This window comes from Salmo salar, chromosome ssa11 (genome assembly GCF_905237065.1).
Source record: "Salmo salar chromosome ssa11, Ssal_v3.1, whole genome shotgun sequence".
NCBI classification, from domain to species: Eukaryota; Metazoa; Chordata; class Actinopteri; order Salmoniformes; family Salmonidae; genus Salmo; species Salmo salar.
In genome coordinates this window covers 74,342,190-74,365,485 of record NC_059452.1, presented here as the reverse complement: position 1 = coordinate 74,365,485, position 23,296 = coordinate 74,342,190, and the positions used below count along the sequence as shown (strand labels likewise).

The following is a 23,296-nucleotide window of genomic DNA, read 5'->3' as shown; positions in this document are numbered from 1 at the left end:
GATGTAGTCAGGGGCAATATCATATTTTCATAGAACTGCACAGCCGGTTGTTGATTAGCCCTTGGATACTGTAGAGTACCACACCCTAGCAATTAACATGCGATTACTGACACATTATCATGTTTAGTGCAACATGAGACATCTCTGTATCTGCCTGTTCAATCTGCACAGTAAAGTATTTAATGCAGTAATTCATGCATTTCATGTAGTAGTTAACGCTCAGTAAAACAAGGTATGTGGTGTAGTATTTCATGACATAGTTCATGCACAGTAAAACAGAGTATTTTCAAGCATGAGAGCACTGAACCACATGAGGTCTCCCCTGGAAGTGAATTTCGAAGTGAGTCCTCCAGCCAGGTGCAAACAGAACCCCTGTTCCCCCCGTTCTCAACAGGCAAACTGGGCATTAAACCAACATCTCCCGTCCAAGCTCAACAGCCCGAAGAAACAATACGCTGCAGGCGTCACAAGATAAGTTGTTGACGCTCAGGAAGGTTTTCCTTCCCTTTATTTTTGGTCCCCTTTCCCTCCACAGGTCAGTGCTGGTGTAACAGCCAACCACTCTCCCCTCCTCCAAGTGGAGTCCTCCTCTATCTGACTTCCCATCCGCCCACACAGGAAACACAAGGTTACCACGTCAACTAATGAATCTAATGGAATCACTGTATGAAAATGGTATTTATTCACAAAATTGAGGTAGATAGGGGTTGGAAAGGTCTATCACTGTTCAATAGCAGACAGTAATGGATGATTTTGGGGTGATTTCCTAAAAAATAGGAGCAGACATGCAAACAGTGCAAGTTTTTGAGAGCTAAAATTAATTGAGTACATACAGTTCCAGCTCCTGTGCCCAAACTAGTCAGTGTGTAACAACAACTTCACGCTCTATCAGGAGAGGCCAGAGAGGCTTGTAAACAAGCCTCTCACAACACTTCCTGTTGTTGAGCACGTCATCAAATGGCCTCACCAGCAGCACCAGAAGCAACACAGGAAGTGATCCGAGTGGAAGAAATGGTCGTAAATTATTTCCTAGATAGTACAAAAGCTGAAACACATGTTTATTTTAAGTGAAAACTTTTGAATGGGGATGAGGCATCTGTTATTTAACTTGAACTCTTTTGCCATGCCAAAATTGTGTTTGGTTCCGTCATGTTTATATTTTCTAATCAAACTATGGTAGTGAGACATGAGGGATTTGGCAGAGAGTTTAGATCTAAGAGAACGGATGATGAAAAATATTATTTTCAACACTTCCTTTTAGTATTATGCTGTGAATGGACCCACTGCACATTATTGCTCTTTTCTCTTTCCCACTGAATTGCAGTGTGGATTTCATTACTTAATAAAGCGGTAGTGTGAGTAAACCGCATCTCTATGTGAAGAATGAGATGTTTAAACTCGCCAGGATTAGGGTTTCCAATGGCAAACCACAAGAATGAGTCACGGTCTCGTGTCAAGCCCTCTACAGTTTGATGGTTACCGACAAGTCTCACTACAGTGGCACTTAAATGTTTTTCTACTTTGTTCCTTTTCACAACAGAGGTCAAAATCAAATCATTGGTCACGTACACAAGTTATTGGTCACGTACACAGATTTAACAGATGTTATAGCGTGCGCAGCTAATGGATTTTGTTAATAGCTCCTAACAGTGCAGCAAAAATGTCAAACAAGTACACAAATAATAATCAAAAACAATAAACAAGAAAACCAGACTGTCAGAATGAATACAGTTGACAACCAAAACAACAATGTATCAGTAATCCAAAATGCAATCTGTATGTAAATACACCAAAAAGATACACTTGATATGTACAGCAGTAGATGTATTACAGTGAGCTATGTCGAGAATCCATTGTATAAATGTACAGTGTACCAAAATGCAAAGTACAGTAGTAGATACATTACATGACCAAAAGTATGTGGACACCTGTTCGTCAAACATCTAATTTCAAAGACATGGGCATGAATATGGAGTTGGTCCCCCCTTTGCTGGTATAACAGCCTCCACTCGTCTGTGAAGGCTTTCCACTAGATGTTGGAACATTGCTGCGGGGACGTGCTTCCGTTCAGCCACGAGCATTAGTGAGGTCGGGCACTGATGTTGGGGGATTAGGCCTGGCTCGCAGTCAGCTTTCCAATTCATCCCAAAGGTGTTCGATGGGGTTGAGGTCAGGGCTCTGTGCAGGCCAGTCAAGTTCTTCCACACTGATCTCAACAAACCGTTTCTGTATGGACCTCGCTTTGTGCACGGAGGCGTTGTCATGCTAAACAGGAAAAGGCCTTCCCCAAACTGTTGCCACAAAGTTGGAAGTGCACATACATTTGTATATATAGTGTACAGTACATTAGAATGAGCTATGTGAAGAATACAATATATAAATACACATTGTGAAAAACAGTATAAAATAAACGGTCTAGTGTTTTATGTCTCTATATACATGGGGCAGCAATGCTGGCTGTGTGTGTGTGTGTGTGTGTGTGTGTGTGTGTGTGTGTGTGTGTGTGTGTGTGTGTGTGTGTGTGTGTGTGTGTGTGTGTGTGTGTGTGTGTGTGTGTGTGGGTGTAAATATGTGAGTACAGGAGTTGTGCATGTGTATGAGGTGTGTGTGTCTGTGACCTTGTGTGTGTGTTTTGTGTGAGTCTGTCTTTGCCTCCTACTCCAGAAGATGGTACGATGGCTTTTCAACAGTCTGGTGGCCTGGAGATAGAATCTGTTTTTTCAGTCTTTTGGTTCCGGCATTTATGCACCTGTACTGTCTCTTTCTGCTAGATGGTAGCGGAGTGAACAGACCATGACTCGGGTGGTCGATCTTCTTGGCCTTCCTGTGACACTGAGAGCTGTAAATGTTCTGGAGGACAGGCAGCGTGCCACCGTTGATGCGTTGGGCTGACTGCAACACCCTCTGTAGAGCCAGTCGGTTGAGGGCGGTGCAGTTGCCGTACCAGGCAGTGATGTAGCCCGACAGAATGCTCTCAATGGTGCATCTGTAGAAGTTTGTGAGGGTCTTAGGGGCCATGCCGAATTTCTTCATCCGCCTGAGGTTCTTCACCATGGTGTCGGTGTGGTGGAACCATTTCAGGGCCTAAGTGATGTGCACTCTGAGGAACTTGAAGCTTTTGACCCTCTCCACTGTAGCCCCGTCAATGTGGATGGGTTCCCTCTTCGCTCTCCTGTGGTCCACAGTCATTTCCATTGTTTTCTTTACGTTGAGGGAGAGGTTATTTTCCTGGCACCACTCTGCCAGGGCTCTAAGCTCCTCCCTGTAGGCTGTCTCGTCGTTGTTGGTAATCAGGCCTACCACTGTCATGGTTAAAAGGGAGTACAAGAGGGGGCTGAGCACACACCCCTGGGGGCCTATGTGTTGAGGATCAGCGTGGCGGAGGTGTTGTTGCCTACCATAACCACCTGGGGTCAGCCTGTCAGGAAGTCAAGGACCCAGTTGTACAGGGATGGGTTCAGACCCAGGGCCCTGAGCTTCGTGATAAGATTGGAGGGCACTAAGGTATTGAAGGCAGAGGTTTAGTCGATGAACAGCATTCTCACATGGGTATTCCTCTTGTCCAGGTGGGATAGGGCAGTGTGCAGTGCAAAGTCGATTGCGTGGGGGCGGTGATATGATACTTGACTCTCAAAGCACTTCATGATGACAGAGGTGAGTGCTACCGGGCGGTAGTCATTTAGTTCAGTTGCCTTAGCTTTCTTGGGTACGGGAACAATGCTGGACATCTTGAAGCAAGTGGGGACAACAGACTGAGATAGGGAGAGGTTGCAAATGTCAGTGATGGCCAGATTTTACCAAAGAGAATCGTTTTAGTCAGAGACGTTTAAGTGGTCTTAGTTTGTACAGTGGGTAACAGGACATTCCTTCACTCTCTCCATGTCTTTTGTCAATGAAGCATTTCCATAGCATAGTTGGCATACCAGTTGTCAACATGGACCCAGACACTCATACATATGCTGCACAACTCAGGCAAAACTGCATGCTACATACAGTACGATGATCAAGCTGCAATATAGTCTTGTTCACCATCTGGTTAAGTTATCATAGAGAACCTAGCCAAGCAAGGGAGGATGTCAATGTGACCAATATTAAGTCTGTAGACCTGTTGCATCTGGTCATTCACATAGGAGTGAAGTTTGGAGCCTACAGCGTTCTAATCATACCTACAGATGTGGCATTACCTGTGGAACTACAGCTAATTTGCTTCTTGGGTTGCTTGACTAAGCCTTTACCTTATTTGACACCCAAAACACATGTCCAACAGAAGCCAGAGTTTATCCAATGGTATTGAATTATACCATTACACCATTGACAGTCATAGTAAGTCCTGCCTGTGTAAAGTTTATTCCACACAGAAAGGACCATTCAGTGCTGTGCTGTTGTTTTTTCCAGCTGTGCAGTGCCAAAGCCTGACACTATAAATATGGCCTCAGTAAAACCTGAAACCCTTTACCTTGACACTAAATGTGAGAAATTCATAGACATAAATATGTTGGAATTGTTTTTAAATATGTGACGATTTGCAATATCAACCAATTTGAGAGTAATTTTCATGGAAATACCATTCAAACAGATTAAGTTAAATTACTGTAAGTTAAGTTTCACTTCTTTTATTTCATGGTCAAAAATACTTTACAGACAGATAAAAGGGAAGTAGGCATAGGCTAGCCAGTGAACTGACCTAGTAATTCCTAATTCTTTACTCTGTACTTGAGTAAAGGTTTGCTGGTTGCACAATATCACTGTTGCCTCATTGTCTGGCGCTGACAGAATGGATCCTATGATTTAAAGGAACTGTCCAGTGAAAATCTCACTTTCAAAAGTTTATATTCTGTTAACTCATACCCAAATAATGTTGTTGACTCATCTTATACTCGTAATTGTGGCCAAAGCATGAATTGGAGAAAAAGCTTTTTTTTAAACACACCTCAAACAGAGCATTTCAAAAATGCTTGCTACTTCCTCATAGAGGACGATGTCATCCTCCTGATGAGGATGAGCTGGTCAATCAGCGGTCGACACACGTGAATATTTTTGATGACCAGTATACACCCACACCATTGTTGCTGGGGTACGGTCACACCATTCCAAAATAGAAAAGCTGCTTTTTAACATCCATGTACTTAATAAAAAATAATATGGAACGAAAACAATTTCCCTCATATTGTAATTAATTATTGATCATATTTTATAGAAATCTGGATACACTGGACAGTTACTTTAAAGAAGCAATCAAGTGTTGAAATTCCCCAGGGTGCAATTGTTTACTCCTAATGAATCAGGTGATCCGAGAGCCATACATATGGCTTATTCAGGTAGGCCTACGTTACAGAAGGTTCAGATGTAGTACACTTGATTTTATCGCCAAACATTGTAATCTGCAATATATTTAACACAAAATGTTGAATGAAGTAGATGGCAGGTAGCCTAGTGGTTAAGAGTGTTGGGCCAGTAACTAAAAGTTAGCCGGTTTGAATCCCTGAGCTGACTTGGAGGAAAATTTGTTGATGTGCCCTTGAGCAAGGCACTTAACCATTATTGCACCTGTAAATTGTTCTGGATTGGAGTGTCTGCAAATGACTCAAATGTAAACATATAGAAATACTCTACCCAATGCGCATAAAATATTGTATTATATTTATTGATGTCGGCCTACTGTAGCCTACTTCTAAGTTAACTCTGGGAGTGACATTCTTGTTTTTTTCAATCCAAATGAAGTTATGTGATTGGTATATGGGCATGACGTCAATGAGTACAGAGGACTTACTTTGAAAGAAGTATGCCATTGGTGGTGGAAGTGTCGCAAGTGAGAGTGCTCAAGGCTGACAACTCTTCAGTATCTTTTTTTATATATAACTAAATGTATGGAAACAACCGGATGTTTCAATAGCGGATTTTTTATTTACAATGTTTTTCTATTGCAAGTAGTCGTGTTTTGAGGACGTTTTAGATTTCTTAACGAGGTTGAATTTTGGATGATAGTCGCTTGAGTTCGGAGTTCCAAGATGAACTTCAATCTGACGTTCATCAAAAGTTCGGTAAGAAAATCAAATATTGTACAGTGCCACATAGTAAACCATGTTGTTTTATTATGTTTTGATAACGCCGAAAATGTGTGAGACGTGTATCACCTTATTCGAGAAGTGTGTAGCCGATAATTGCAGCCTATAGCCTGTCAAGACCACTGGTTGAACTGAAGTGATTACTTGAAGTATGAACGACACAAAGTCATTTTTACTCCGGCTGAAATAGTAGCCAATGGCGCGATGCTATGGAGATTAAATACTTGATTTAACCTGTTACAAACGAAGACTTAATAAGTTTACCCGAAGTTTATGACTTGCTCACGGCAAGGGGCCACGCTCGAGCAGCCGCTGCCTCGCTGATCAAGAGAAAGGCTGCTGCAATCTCAGCCGTCCGTTAGATAACATTTCTCGAGACGTATTGGTTAAACTATAACTTTCCGTAGTGTCTCATAGTCGTAGCCCACGTGCAGTTGAACACCATGGCGTGATAACTGCTGCGCGTTTTTAGTGGTGTGTGTTTGTTTACTGGGAAACAGTATTGGAAGTTTATACTGTAGGCTACTCTACTGTACATGTGGTGTATAATTTCCAACCCTTCCCCCGTGACAACAGTCACCATCTGGTGCTGAACATGATCCCACGCTATTAATTCAGCCCCCAGGCATCAGCACTGTCTTGGACATTGGGTCAAACAAACCAGACCCTGCTGGCATCTTCTAAATTGAGGTCTTATAACAGTTTGAAACATCGGCTGAATGGCTGTCATGATTTAATTATATGATTGTATATATTTTTTTAATATTCATGTATAGGCTAGTTATTACCTTGATGTCAATGGGAGTACGCCGACTTACTACTTACACAGCTAACTACAGTATAACCGAAGCCTACCTTTCAATGTAAGCCACCGTGTTGATCAAAACATGGTTTAGCACCTCTCTATTAGAAGTTTCAACGTATACAGAACCCTTGGTACGCAGAGAAATCTGGTCTGCAAAATATCACAGCTTCAATGTTCATGAATACATTGCGGGAAATGAATTTGAACTGTCCTAGATTCCTAGGTCACACATGGACACACACAGACAGACAGAAGCGCACACACGCACACATGCCTATATATTTAATTGAGAGTCATAGTAAGTCCTGCCTGTGTAAAGTTTATTCCACACAGAAAGGACCATTCAGTGCTGTGCTGTTGTTTTTTTCCAGCCGTGCAGTGCCAAAGCCTGACACTATAAATATGGCCTCGGTAAAACCTGAAACACTTTACCTTGGATAAAAGACCATTTGGGTTTGACACTAAATATGAGAAATTCATAGACATAAATGCGTTGGGATTGTTTTGAAATGTGTGACGATTTGCAATATCAACCAATTTGTGTGTAATTTTCATGGAAATACCATTCAACCAGATGAATTTATTGCCACACAACCATAGGTTGGTGGTATTTGCTATTTTATTGTCAGTTGGGTAGGGGTAGGCAACATAAAAGGACATCACTTTTCCATTTGTACAAGTCAGCACCAGAGGTTGTTTTGGACAGAATAGCCTGATGATCCAAGTTTGAAGTCATGCATTGCTCCGCTACTTAGACCAAATGACTTTGATTTCTGGTGTGGCGATGTCATTGTTTATCTTTTCTGTAAACTACAGAAACTTCTGGAGTCTTCTCACCAGTCAGTGCTTGTTGCTAGGGGACTATGCGGGGGACTTCCGAACCCCCTAACCCCTGTCCATTGCAAATGACTGCAGTGTATGTGCATGCCCCTTTAGTAAATACCGATTTATGGATTATCAGTGGCATCAATGTAGTCGTGCCCAGCCCGCACTCTTTTACACTAGATGTTATCTGGGTGTGAGTTCACACAGGAAATCTCTGAGGTCAACAACAAAAAAAGACAATCATCAAGGAGTTATAGGCCTACCAATTACTTCTATATTAGTAGAAGAACAAGTTCAAAAGTGTTCCTTAGGATATTGGTCAACAGAGTGATTGTTTCTGCTACTTCATGGTCGATATTGGTCACGTGGTAAACATAGGCCTATTCTCTAGAACTGCATTTTACAATATGTCTCTGTAACACTAGAAGCGCATTTTAGAATATGTCTCTTTAACAGTAGAACCGCTGGGCCTAGAGGGACCCCCCTTCAAGCTAATGAGCAGTCATTCTGACTGTGAAAATTCTGAGTGTAATAAATGTCATATATACTGTGGCAAAAATAATCATTTGGTTGTGTTTCTGAAGGTAACACAAAAGCATTTAAGGATTGTCTTTTTGAATACCATCTCTGGTATAGTGAAATAGAATGGTACCAGACTGGCACCTCTTACATTCCACTGCAAGTACCAGCATGGATAAAGTAGAGAAGTCACATGCAGACTACAGCCTACATTATGATGCAATCCCAGTGCAAGCATTGTAATAAGAAGGCAGGTGTCTACATTCACTCACACATCTCTCTGTTCTGTTGTCAATTAGAGTTCATATCAAACCTCAAAAAGTAAGAGGAAGGATGTGGGGAACAGCTGTGACGGTGTCAATGTATTTTCACACTATAATTTTTATCACCAAGGACCAGAACAAAGGAAGTGATGTTTTAATATTTACGGCATTGAAGAGACATTCTACGTACTTTGAATCAACTGTTACTCAAAATTCAGAATTCAAAGGTGTTGATAAGGAGTAGTGAAGGTCACATGTTTCTTTATTGACTCAACCACGGGTTCCAGGCCGTCAAAGATCTTAGCCACTTAATAGCCTCTGACAAAGACTTGTTTATCTGTTGTAAATGTTAGATTGACGTCATGTGTTCACCAAGATTTATCAGGAAATACACCTGTTGCCCACACCTTATGTATGACTCAGTTTCCTGTTTACTGTAGCCCCTGTAGACACACAGACAGACAGACAGACAGACAGACAGACAGACAGACAGACAGACAGACAGACAGACAGACAGACAGACAGACAGACAGACAGACAGACAGACAGACAGACAGACAGACAGACAGACAGACAGACAGCTGGCATTTATGACACATCAAGCTGAGGAACATGTCAAGACATGTTTGATGTAGTTGAAGTTGCTCTTACGTTCTCAAATGGGTGCCTTCACTACTGTAGACCGATCTGTTTGATGCAGTTGTTACTCAGGGAACATACACTCAGCTGCCAATGTATTAGGAACACTCATCTAGTACCAGGTTGGACCCCCCTTTTCCTCCAGAACAACCTGAATTCTTTGGGGCATGGAAACGTTGCTCAATCCAGGTAACTAACGTGTGCCAGGAAAACGTTCCCCATACTATTACACCACCGCCACCAGCCTGTACCGTTGACACCAGGCAGGATGGGGCCATGGACTCATGCTGCTTATGCCAAATCCTGACTCTGCTATCAGCATGACGCAACAGGAACCGGGATTCGTCTTGCCATTCTCTACCTCTCTCATCAACAAGCTGTTTTTGCCCACAGGACTGCCGCTAACTGGATGTTTTTTGTTTGTCACACCATTCTCAGTAAACCTTAGACACTGTTGTGCGTGAAAAACCCAGGATGCCAGCCATTTCTGAGATACTGGAACTCGGCGAGCCTAGCGCCGACAATCATACCACGCTCATAGTTGCTTAGGTCACTCGTTTTGCCCATTCTAACATTCAATCTAACAGTAACTGAATGCCTCGATGCCTGTCTGCCTGCTTTATATAGCAAGCCAAGGCCACGTGACTCACTATCTGTAGTAGCGAACCATTTTCGAGAACGGGATGGTGTACCTAATAAACTGGCCTCTGAGTGTAGTTAGTGAACCTTGTACTTTATTTCATGGCACATCATTTACCGGTATTTATTAATAAATTACATAGTCAAATGGAAACTACATGGTTTGTTTCTTTGGGGATTCATTAACCATCACAGTGCTTTACAGTGTAAAGAACACATTTCTCTGACTGTACTAGTAAAGTATAGATCTACTGAACTAGTAAAGTAGCCGAGTAGTTCAACTAGAGCTGAATTCAAGAATACTCAGACAGTTTGTGATGTCAGAATTATCACCAGTCTGAATTGAACACAGACATCCGTAACCGTGGCTGGGAGGGCATATGCTATCATTGACAGTGGCCACACTTCTGTTTAAAATTTCAGTTCAAACTGTCTCAAAGGTGTCTCGCAACCCTGCCAAGTTCTCTATGTATTTTTCCCCCCTAGATCTGCTCAAATGTTCAGAGGATGTTGAACGAGACCCAACCTTTGTTCATAGGTTGGGATAGTGTTTACAAAGACATAAATCACACATTGAGATAGTCACTTAGGCCCTGTAGATCTGTTGGCCCAGACACATAGTCTGAATTTTTCCTCTGATGTGTTTATGGAGAAGACTATAAAGTATCCAGGGGCTTCAAATAGCTTTTTACTTGGAGACACCCCTGTTAAGGAGCTAATGTGATTGTCTTTGGAACAAGTTAATGGTTTCAGGATTCTCTAAAGAGATTTGTGAGTGAGTCACTCTTCTCTTTCTCTCCGTCTTCCCATCTTCCTCTCTCTCTCTCGCGCCACACTTTCAACAGCCTACCTATATCTGTGTCATTCCTTTCTAACTCGGGCAAATTTGATATACACGAGTTAAAAAGAACATAACTCTGCTCTAAAATGAACTCAAGAACTTCAACTCAATCTAATAGGTTAAGTTGGCTAAGTATGGTGTTACCGTGAAGCTAGTTTCACAGAAAGTCTAACTCTTTGTCCATAAAGAGTAGTTAACTCTATGGAACACCTGTTTGAGTCTCCTTACCACAACTCTTAGACATTACAGTGCACTTCTTTCTCACACTATATCGAGTCAGATTTATTGTGGTCTCTCAGTCTCATTGTCAGTCATGTCACCAACCACAAGTGTTTGGCTTTGAGCAGGAATTTCGTCATAACTAACGTCACAAAGGTTGTTGTTTACACCTCGTACTGAGGTGAAAGCCAACTAACCTAACCTGTCACTCACTGTAACCCAGCGTCACACACAGGCACACACAAACACAATGTGCTATGTTACAGTAATCAATGAACCCTACCCCCATGAGAAAACTCAGTGTGTGTGTGTGTGTGTGTGTGTGTGTGTGTGTGTGTGTGTGTGTGTGTGTGTGTGTGTGTGTGTGTGTGTGTGTGTGTGTGTCTTCCCTGAGTATAAATAACTGCTGGAGCGGATACAGCCCAGTTGCTCTCGGACCCGGCCTTGACTAGAAGGACTAGGACTGGAGAGAGAGAGAGAGAGAGAGAGAGAGAGAGAGAGAGAGAGAGAGAGAGAGAGAGAGAGAGAGAGAGAGAGAGAGAGAGAGAGAGAGAGAGAGAGAGAGAGAGAGAGAGAGAGAGAGAGAGAGAGAGAAAAAAGCTGAACCCGGCATGAAGCCTCTGCATTGTCTGGGCCTTCCTGTACTCCCTGGGAGGAGGGGGCCGCACCGTTTCACACGCTCCCTACTGATACGCTGTGCGTGTGACTGGGGAAACTGTATGTGTGTCATTGTATTTTGGTGGCTTCGTGTCGTGTTTGTGTGTGTGTGTGCAACTGTACGTGTGTTGTGGTTATTGTTGTGTCTTTTTGGTGGCTTTATGTACTGCTCCATATTTGTCTGTACTGTTTCTCATATAACAAAGTCAAACCTTCACCCCCCCATATGTCTTTATGTTACACTCTTTGAAAAAAGGTGCTATCTAGAACCCTAAAGGGTTCTTTGGCTGTCCCCAAAGGAGAACCCTTTGAAGAACCCTTTTTGTTTCCAGGTAGAACCCTTTTGGTTACAAATATAACCCTTTCGGGTTCCACGTAGAACCCTTTCCACAGACGGTTCTACGTGGAACCCAAAAGAGTTCAACCTGGAACCAAAACGGGTTATTCTATGGGGACAGCCTAAGAACCCTTTTGGATCCCTGTTTTCTAAGTGTCTGATGAAGAATAGCTGTGGTGGGTGAGTAACTTGTTCTTAATGATACAAGCTGTGATGTACCATACCCCAGACCCCTACCACAGAAGAGGTATGCGTACTGCATACAGTATGTCACCTGGTTTAGTACTGAAAGACGTAACCAGAGCATGTCTTCTCCTCCCAGTTTTAAAAGAAAAGCAGAATTTATCTCTCAAGTAGAAGACCAGTTTACTTTCAGCATCTTGTCAGGGTTGTCTATGTGGGTTTGAATGGTAAGGTAGTTTAGTGTGAGCTTACTCAGAATAACATTAGTCAATTAAACACACTCACATTCAGGAATTTCCAGATTTAAAGGAGGGGAGAAACTAAAGTAAAGGAGTGGTGTGTCATCAAAACATGAATGGAAGAATTTCTAAATTATACACTGCCATGAGGAATGTTGCTAGTATACGTGTGTTGTCAGTCAAACGTGTAATTGATATACAGTATTGTACATTTGGCTACAAGGCAGTGTTTTGTAATGGTGTTGAAGGTTAACCTAATGTTTACATGGATTTATAGGTAGACAAAATAAGAGAGCAAGGGTCTGAACAGACTAAGAACAAGATGTGGTTTGTGTCCTGAAGAACAGTCAAACTGAAAACCCACAACAAACACCTCGTTTTTTGTTGTTGCCTTTTAGTTTTGGTCTTTCAGTAATTCAACGCGCAAACCACAAAGGGTCTTGTTCTTAGCCAGGTACTTTTTTTAGGGGTGACTGGGATGAGTAATAGTTGAACGTTGTGTCGCGGGAAGACTTATAATATAGGTCCCCAGGAAGTTGTAAAACTGGCCTAATACAGTTAGTATAAGCAATTGACCCACAAGACACCATCCCTCGTCTATCTATTGGCACGTTTACAATGGATAAGGGACTGTTTCTGTCCAACTATATCGCAACCCTAAATTAATGGGGGTAAAATAAGCACTGAATGAAATTAGGAATTTAGACAGTTCTCATTCGTTTGGTATTAGGGCATAGCTAGATCTACATAAAATATGGCATGGGACACAAACTCCTCTTGACATCACCCCGTAGCACTCACTTCTGTCAACATGAAGTGCTTTGAGAGACTAGTCAAGGACACCTCTACCTTACCTGTCACCCTGGGCCCACTTCAATTTGCTTACCGCTCCAATAGATCCACAGACGATGCAATCACCATCACACTGCACACTGCCCTAGCATGTAAGAATGCTGTTCGAGACCCTGGGTCTGAACCCTGCCCTGTGCAACTGTGTCCTGGACTTCCTGACGGGCCGCCCCCAGTTGGTGAGGTAGGAAACAACACCCCCAGTTAACTGATCCTCAACACCGGGGCCCCACAAGGGTGCGTGCTCAGTCCCCTCCTGTACTTGCTGTTCACCCATGACTGCATGGCCATGCATGCCTCCAACTCAATCATCAAGTTTGCAGATGACACAACAGTAGTAGGCTTGATTACCAACAATGACGAGACAGCCTACAGGGAGGAGTTGAGGGCTCTCAGAGTGTGGTGCCAGGAAAAGAACCTCTCACTCAACGTCAACAAAACAAAGGAGATGATCATGGTCTTCAGGAAACAGCAGAGGGAGCACCCCCCTGTCCACATCGACAGGACCGCAGTGGAGAAGGTGGAAAGTTTAAAGTTCCTCGCTGACAAACTGAAATGGTCCACCCGCACAGACAGTGTGGTGAAGAAGGCGTAACACCGCATTTTCAACCTCAGCAGGCTGAATACATTTGGCTTGACACCTAAAACCCTCAAACATTTACAGATGCACAATTGAGAGCATCCTATTGGGCTTTATCACCACCTGGTATGGCAACTGCACCGTCCGCTACCGCAGGGCGCTCCAGAGGGTAGTGCGGTCTGCCCAACACATCACCAGGGGCAAACTACCTACCCTCCAGGACTCCTACAGCACCCAATGTCACAGGAAGGCCAAAAAGATCATCAAGGACAACAACCATCCGAGCCACTGCCTGTTCACACCGCTATCATCCAGAAGGCGAGGTCAGTACAGGTGCATCAAAGCTGGGACCGAGACTGAAAAGCAGCTTCTATCTCAAGGCCATCAGATGGTTAAATAGCCATTAGAGGCTGCTGCATATATACATAGACTTGAAATCACTGGCCACTTTAATAAATGGAACACTAGTCACTTTAAAATTGTTTACATATCTTGCATTACTCATCTCATATGTATATACTGTATACTATACTATTCTACGGTATCTTAGTCTTCGCCGCTCTGACATTGCTCATTCAAATATTTATACATTCTTAATTCCATTCCTTTACTTAGATTTGTGTGTATTGGGTATATGTTGTGAAATTGTTAGATATTACTTGTTAGATATTACCGCACTGTCGGAGCTAGAAACACAAGCATTTTGCTACACCCAAAATAACATCTGCTAAACACGTGTATGTGACCAATACAATTCGATTTGATTTGACATCGACTTTTGCGATTTCGAAACATCTGTCAAACATTCATTTCCATGCGTAGTGTCCCTTTAAGTGTCTCTCCACTTTCTGTGTCTCTTCATCTTAGCCTACCTTCCTCTTAGCAATACTTTCCTTGACTAATCGGAACCTCCGTAACAGGGCCTGTTTCCTCCATCCGCCTGTCCAGTTAATCCGAGCGGATGGGTGTTCAGTATTCCCACTGTCACGTATTTCCCTCCCAGATAATAGATGAGGGAATAGGCGAGGCTAATGGGAAAGGCATGATTGGGATACGGAGGAGGGTCAGGGTCCCAAATCTCCCACTCTCCGGATCCAGGGGCGTAATGAGGTACAGCGTGCTGCCCCTTATATCAGATACGGCGATGATTGAAATCATCTGTCCTGTATCAAATAAAGTACATTCTCCCTTGGCCCTTCTACTGTGTGCGCATGTGTGTGTACACTGTGCTCACTTGTGTGCGTACGTGTGTGTCTTTCCCTTGCTCTCCCTGAGATAATGAGGCTCACTGTACGACCCACAGGAGGGGAATTAAACCCCTGTCAATGCCACATTGATAACTTGCTCCACTGAAAGGGGGTCCTGTCATTCAGCAATAAATACAATCTCAGTGTACACGGTGGCATGTGTTGAATGTGCCAGGGCAATTTGGAAGTACCCGAATGCAGTGACAGGAACTGGTTGAGAGTGCGGCTCAATGATGCTCAGATAGGCAGCAGTCCATTAATTTTCTCTCTCTCTCTCGCTCTCTCTCGCTCTCTCTCGCTCTCCGTGTCTGCCATGTGCAGGGCAGGATGTCTGCTGTACTGTACAACACTAGAGTATTTAGTATTGGTGGGCTGCCAGAGACAAGGGATTGTGGCTTTAGGACTTGGAGGGCTCTCTCTCAACGCTGAGGTTGAGGTGGCCACTCTGGTCCTCTTCCTTACGAAACATATACCACATTGCGGCTGGTCTATGTGTGTGCGTGTGTGCATGTGTGCGTGTGTGTGCTGTCCAGTGTTTAGATAAGGGTATGGTGAGGGATATTGTCTTCTGTAGCACTTAGCATTATTATCCATTATACCAGGGTGCTGTAACTACAAGGTGTAACCAGTGTAATATGAAAAACACAAAAGGTGTGTGAAAGTGGTAAGGCCTGTAGGAAAGAATAGCTTTGTAGCTGTAATGTTGGTCGATCAGGTTTTGATGTCTGCATTTAGGACTTGATACTGTACAATATGTCAGTCTACTGTCTACTCAGTTTCATACCAAGAGTTTATTGTTCATGTACAGAAGTGATTTTGTGCAGAATACAGATATTTTTCCAGTGTTGTAAAGTACTTAAGTAAAAATACTTTAAAGTACTACTTAGTTTTTCGGGGTATCTGTATTTTTTGACTACTTTTTTTGACTACTTTCACTTTTACTTCACTACATTCATAAAGAGAATACTCCATCCATTTTCCTTGACACCCAAAAGTACTCGTTACATTTGGAATGCTAAGCAGGATATGAAAATGGTCCAAGTAGCCTGGTGGTTAGAGCGTTGGACTAATAACCGAGAAGTTGCAAGATCGAATCCCTGAGCTGACAAGGTACAAAGCTGTCGTTCTACCCCTGAACAAGACACTTAACCTGCTGTTCCTAGGCTGTCATTGAAAATAAGGATTTGTTCTTAACTGACTTGCCTAGTTAAATAAAGGTAACATAAAAAAAATATCACGCACTTATCAACAGAATATCCCTGGTCATCTCTGATCTGGCAGACTCACTAAACACACATGCTTTGTTTGTAAATTATGTTGGAATGTTGGAGCGTACCTCTGGCCATCCGGAAAATAAGAAAATGGTGCCATCTGGTTAGCTTAATATTAGAGGTCGACCGATTAATCGAATGTCCGATTAATTAGGGCCGTTTTCAAGTTTTCATAACAATCGGAAATCGGTATTTTTGGACGCCGATTTGGCCGATTATTTTTTTTTTTTTGGGGGGGGGGGCCTTTATTTAACTAGGCAAGTCAGTTAAGAACACATTCTTATTTTCAATGACGGCCTAGGAACGGTGGGTTAACTGCCTTGTTCAGGGGCAGAACGACAGATTTTTACCTTGTCAGCTTGGGGATTCAATCTTGCAACCTTACGGTTAACTAGTCCAACACTCTAACCACCTGCTTTACATTGCACTCCACGAGGAGCCTGCCTGTTACGCGAATGCAGTAAGAAGCCAAGGTAAGTTGCTAGCTAGCATTAAACTTATCTTATAAAAAACAATCAATCAATCATAATCACTAGTTAACTACACATGGTTGATGATATTACTAGTTTATCTAGCCTGTCCTGCGTTGCATATAATCGCTTAGGTACACGTTGCTCCAACCATAAACAGCAATGCCTTTCTTAAAATCAATACACAAGAATATATTTTTAAACCTGCATATTTAGTTAATATTGCCTGCTAACATGAATTTCTTTTAACTAGGGAAAATGTGTCACTTCTCTTGCAAACAGAGTCAGGGTATATGCAGCAGTTTGGGCCGCCTGGCTCGTTGTGAACTGTGAAGACTATTTCTTCCTAACAAAGACAGCCGACTTCGCCAAACGGGGGATGATTTAACAAAAGCACATTCGCAAAAAAAGCACAATCGTTGCACGACTGTATCTAACCATAAACATCAATGCCTTTCTTAAAATCAATACACAGAAGTATATATTTTTAAACCTGCATATTTAGCTAAAAGAAATCCAGGTTAGCAGGCAATATTAACCAGGTGAAATTGTGTCATTTTGCGTTCATTGCATGCAGAGTTAGGGTATATGCAACAGTTTGGGCCGCCTGGCTCGTTGCGAACTAATTTGCCAGAATTTTACGTAATTATGACATAACATTGAAGGTTGTGCAATGTAACAGGAATATTTAGACTTAGGGATGCCACCCGTTAGATAAAATACAAACAGCACTTTCGTGCGTTTTGCCAGCAGCTCATCGCTGTGCTTCAAGCATTGCGCTGTTTATGACTTCAAGCCTATCAACTCCCAAGATTAGGCTGGTATAACTGATGTGAAATGGCTAGCTAGTTAGCGGGTGCGCGCTAATAGCGTTTCAAACGTCACTCGCTCTGAGACTTGGAGTATTTGTTCCCCTTGCTCTGCATGGGTAACGCTGCTTCGAGGGTGGCTGTTGTCGATGTGTTCCTGGTTCGAGCCCAGGTAGGAGCGAGGAGAGGGACGGAAGCTATACTGTTACACTGGCAATACTAAAGTGCCTATAAGAACATCCAATAGTCAAAGGTATATACAAATCGTGTAGAGAGAAATAGTCTTATAATTCCTATAATAACTACAACCTAAAACTTCTTACCTGGGAATATTGAAGACTCATGTTAAAAGGAACCACCAGCTTTCATATGTTCTCATGTTCTGAGCAAGGAACTTAAACGTTAGCTTTCTTACATGGCACATATTGCACTTTTACTTTCAACTCAAACACTTTGTTTTTGCATTATTTAAACCAAATTGAACATGTTTCATTATTTATTTGAGGCTAAATTGATTTTATTGATGTATTATATTAAGTTAAAATAAGTGTTCATTCAGTATTGTTGTAATTGTCATTATTACAAATAAATAAAAGAAATCGGCCGATTAATCGGTATCTGCCCTTTTCGGCCCTCCAATAATCGGTATCGGCGTTGAAAAATCATAATCGGTCGACCTCTACTTAATATAATGCACCTGAATTTAAAATGATTTATACTTTTGATACTTAAGTATATTTTAAACCAAATACTTTTAGACTTTTGCTCAGTTAGTATTTTACTGGGTGACTTTTACTTTTACATGAGTCGTTTTCTATTAAGGTATCTTTACTTTTACTCAAGTATTACAATTGGGGTCCTTTTACACCACTGTTTTTTCCCCAATTCAACATTTGAGCAGCAAACCTCAGTCTCACAAGAAACTCTCACTCTCTCATGGCCATGGCTCAATGGGAAAATTCCATTGTTAGATATTCCTCCTCCCCATAAAGTGAACTTTTCCCTCTGTGGAGCGTCTATAAACTGCTGAGAGAAGAACAGGTTTGTCTGTGAGGATGGGATGGCTGCTGAATGGCGGAATCTAGTGATCCACAGGCCCAAGAATGCACTCAGACAGGAAATGATGTCACCGTTCAGCAGCCCTGTGTGTGTGTGTGTGTTCTTTCCAGTATAGACAGGCCACCTGGCTTTTGATTGGGCACATAACCATAGTTACCCTTCTAAGCAAGCCTGATTACTGTCTGTGGGATTCGCCATGGTTTCACTACTTCTTTTTATATGATGTGGTTCCAATGCATGGCTCAAGCTCTCCTCTCTCTTCCCTGGTTGTGTTTTTCTCCTTTTTTCCTTCTTTCCCTCTCACAAATTTCAGAAAATGAACACATACTTGCACACTGTCATTTTCCCCGCTTGCCTTCTTTTTCACACGGCCTCAGTCACACACTCAACTCTTTTACTCCCTGTTATAATCATCTCTCCCCCTCTCGCTTGTTCTCTGTTTGTGCCTGCAATCTTTCTCTCTCGCTCTCTCTCCCTTCTCTCTTTGGCTCTTCTCTCTCACAATAGCCCTATTCCCACTGCAAGATATGAAGGAGAGTCTGTGGAGTGGAGTGGTGAAAGAGATTCCCCCCACCACTCTGGGACCTGTGGTGCCACCTCTGAAATCATCATACATTGTTACAACATATCCTATTTGTATGATCTACATTTTACATGTGTTTGGTGGGGATGGGCTTCCATAGTTTTACGTGGCTCAGTGTAGCCGGCAGCTACTGTGGCAATTTCAGAATGTAACAGACTGTTACTGCAATTTCAGGTAAAACCTCAATAAAACAAGTGTCAAATGTTAGGAAAATGTCAACATTTCAGCTATTTCAAAAACATTGCTCTGCTGTGACCATTTATACTGTAGGGCTGTTGGCTCAACGAGACAATTCTGTTTGCAGTACCCTGCTCCAATGCAAACTCCGGAGGTAGTGACCGATGCCTAGCAAGTATGCAAGTTTACATTTGAGTAATATGTGCAGTTGACGGTATTTTTATGAAAAGTGTAGTAGGTGTGAAGAGGCTCAGTGTTTGGATAAAGCTAAATGGTGTGATTGTGAGTGCTCTGCCGGTCGTCAGCCCCTCCGCTCTGCCTCCCTGTGTCTGTGGAAAGTCTGACATGAGCAGATAGAACGGGGAGAGTAGGTGGGAGGGGGGAGAAGGAGAGAGCCATCAAGAGGCGTGATGGCTGCACAGCAGGGCTGCACCGGCCAGGAAACTCCCTGTGAACAACAAGACATGACCATCTTCCAGAGAACCAAGTGAGGAGCGACAGGAGCTTAGTCAGGAGTCAACTCTGTTGTCAACATCAGCCTGTCAGTCAGGAGTCAACCTCAGTCTAACAAGAAGCAACTCCAGTCTGTTAGTCAGAAGTCAACTCCAGTCTCTTAGTCAGAAGAAGAACCCTTGTTGGTCCCAGGTAGAACTGTTTTGGGTTCCATGTAGAACCCAGGGTTCTACATGGAACCAAAAAGGGTTGTCCTATGGGGACAGCCGAAGAACCCGCTTGGAACCCTTTTTTCTAAGAGTGTATGTTTCTCCAGCGTCTTCGTTTACCAGCTACTGCCCGTGCGCACACAGACTTATTCTGAAAACGGTAACTCTACCTTTTGAGGAAAGTCTACCTACTATTGGTACTATACATTTTTTTATAGTGCCCAAAATTGTATGTTTACATGCACACTGATAATTCAATATTAAACTGATTATGGCAGTAGGCCGAGTATGGAAATAGTCATGTCAACACCTTACATAGCTTATCTTCATCGGCATAAGGTCAAAATCAAAGTAAGCTCATGCCGATTAAAATTCCTGGTTTTCGAAACGATCGTTCAAATTATTAGGACATGTAAACAGTTTAAATGACGCTCCAGCGGTGTATTTGATCTGCACCTGTGCCACACCGGTAGCACAAGTCTCCCTGTTATGTGCGAGTGAAGTGAGTTTGGAAAAACTGAAAGAATGCATTTCAGAAATAGTTTTCACACAGAAACTTTATATGTCCGATCTCAGAATCAAATAGGCTTCACAAAAATAACATGGTCACTATGGTATAATGTTTATTTTGATTAGGCGATTTTCTGCGTTAACAAAAGTTTTTGATTTCAGACATGTCCATGTAAACAGCATTATTAGAGAAACCGTTCTTCTTAAAAAGCAGCTAAACATTTTAAACAAACTATTAGATTAATCTGACTATCCACAATAATCAACTTATTCTGTGCATGTATCTGTGCTCAGTGACTTCCATATATCTGTTATCTAATTTGACCATGGGAAAAATAAAAGAGCTATTGCGTAAAAATGATGGGTTCGATTAAACTGAGCCCTGTGTGCGAGGTATGGGGGTCGGAGGGTGGTTGGATAAGGTGGGGTACAAGAGAGCCAAAACCTATCAAAACTAGGCCGCTCTTTTACATAGGAAGGTTCGAGTTACGTCCGAGGCGGTTCGTGGTGGTGTCGTATGTCAGCCCAGTCAAAGAGCCCGGCTTTAAGAATGTGGGTCATTTGAAGTAGAGGAACTAAAGCGTGTTGTTCGGCCGTGAATAGGGCCTTCTCACAATGACACGATGAAAAGGTGTGTGAACAAACACCCGTGCCTGGGGGACACACTAAAGTCCTCTGCCGTATTCGTTTCTGTCCCTCCATCCATGCAAGCCCTGTTATTATCTAGCACATGAATGGATTACTGGGATGATGGGAATCAATCTGTTATAGGCAGCAACGTGCTAGCTTTAGCTATAAGATATCTTATCTCCTTACTAGGGAGGATCATGGTCGTCCAAGACAATAGGTTTAACCAAAATGACATTTTGAATAGGTTGAAATGGTTTGGATGAGCTTTGAACTCTCATAAGCGTCTGTTTGTCTATGTGTAAAAAAAATATTGGTGCAAGGAGAGGGATGGAAGCAACATTGTGACAAATGCAATCTGTTTTTAACTCCCTTCATGTCTTTAACCCTTGGATCTTCTCTGAACACCAGAACAGTGATGCCACCTGGCCATTCAACATTGCCAGAATCCTACTTCAACTGTACTGAATGACTCATGCACTCCACACCTTAATTTAAAACCAGTACATGGTGTAAACCTGTATACTAGGGCTGACCCCAATTCGTCGACTGCTTGACTGTTTGGTCGTTAGGCAGTTGATCGACCGAGATTATTTTAGTTGAGCAGTAACAAATATACAGTTGAAGTCGGAAGTTTACATACACTTAGGTTGGAGTCATTAAAACTTGTTTTTCAGCCACTCCACACATTTCTTGTTAACAAACTATAGTTTTGGCAAGTCGGTTAGGACATCTACTTTGTGCATGGCACAAGTCATTTTTCCAACAATTGTTTACAGACAGATTATTTCACTTATAATTCACTGTTTCACAATTCCAGTGGGTCAGAAGTTCACATACACTAAGTTGACTGTGCCTTTAAAGAGCTTTAGAGGCTTTAGAAGCTTCTGATAGGCTAATTGACATCATTTGAGTCAATTGGAGGTGTACCTGTGGATGTATTTCAAGGCCTACCTTCAAACTCAGTGCCTCTTTGCTTGACATCATGGGAAAATCAAAAGAAATCAGCCAATCAACCTCAGAGGAAAAAATTGTAGACCTCCACAAATCTGGTCCATCCTTGGGAGCAATTTCCAAACTCCTGAAGGTACCACGTTCATCTGTACAAACAATAGTACGCAAGTATAAAAATCATGGGACCACACAGCCATCATACCGCTCAGGAAGGAGACGCATTCTGTCTCCTAGAGATTAACGTACTTTGGTGCGAAAAGTGCAAATCAATCCCAGAACAACAGCAAAGGACTTTGTGAAGATGCTGGAGGAAACAGGTAGAAAAGTATCCATATCCACAGTAAAACGAGTCCTATATCGACATAACCTGAAAGGCCGCTCAGCAAGGAAGAAGCCACTGCTCCAAAACCGCCATAAAAAAGCCAGACTACGGTTTGCAACTGCACATGGGGACAAAGATCATACTTTTTGGAGAAATGTCCTCTGATGAAACAAAAATACAACTGTTTGGCCATAATGACCATCGTTATGTTTGGAGGAAGCCGAAGAACACCATCCCAACCGTGGAGCACTGGTGCGGCAGCATCATGTTGTGGGGATGCTTTGCTGCAGGAGGGACTGGTGCACTTCACAAAATAGATGGCATCATGAGGGAGGAAAATTATGTGGATATATTGAAGCAACATCTCAAGACATCAGTCAGGAAGTTAAAGCTTGGTCGCAAATGGGTCTTCCAGATGGACAATGACCCCAAGCATACTTCCAAAGTTGTGGCAAAATGGCTTAAGGACAACAAAGTCAAGGTTTTGGAGTGGCCATCACAAAGCCCTGACCTCAATCCCATAGAAAATGTGTGGGCAGAACTGAAAACGCATGTGTGAGCAAGGAGGCCTACAAACCTGACTCAGTTACACCAGCTCTGTCAGGAGGAATGGGCCAAAATTCACCCAACTTATTGTGGGAAGCTTGTGGAAAGCTACCCAAAATGTTTGACCCAAGTTAAACAATTTAAAGGCAATGCTACCAAATACTAATTGAGTGTATGTAAACGTCTGACCCACTGGGAATGTGATGAAAGAAATAAAAAAAAAGCTAAAATAAATCATTCTCTCTATTGTTATTCTGACATTTCACATTCTTAAAATAAAGTGGTGTTCCTAACTGACCTGGGACAGGGAATTGTTACTAGGATTGAATGTCAGTAATTGTGAAAAACTGAGTTTAAATGTATTTGGCTAAGGTGTATGTAAACTTCCGACTTCAACTG

General features: G+C 42.4%; 1 protein-coding gene across 1 annotated transcript in view; it reads left to right on the top strand.

Annotated features, from left to right (window-relative positions):
* Nucleotides 1-5,775: 5,775 nt before the first annotated feature.
* Nucleotides 5,776-23,296, top strand: part of LOC106563139 (tumor necrosis factor receptor superfamily member 10A) — a 36,139-nt gene continuing 18,618 nt past the window's right edge. The window contains exon 1 of the mRNA XM_014128395.2: nucleotides 5,776-6,041. Coding sequence (XP_013983870.1) covers nucleotides 6,009-6,041 — 33 coding nt within the window. The 5' untranslated portion in view covers nucleotides 5,776-6,008. The remainder of the gene's footprint in view (nucleotides 6,042-23,296) is intronic.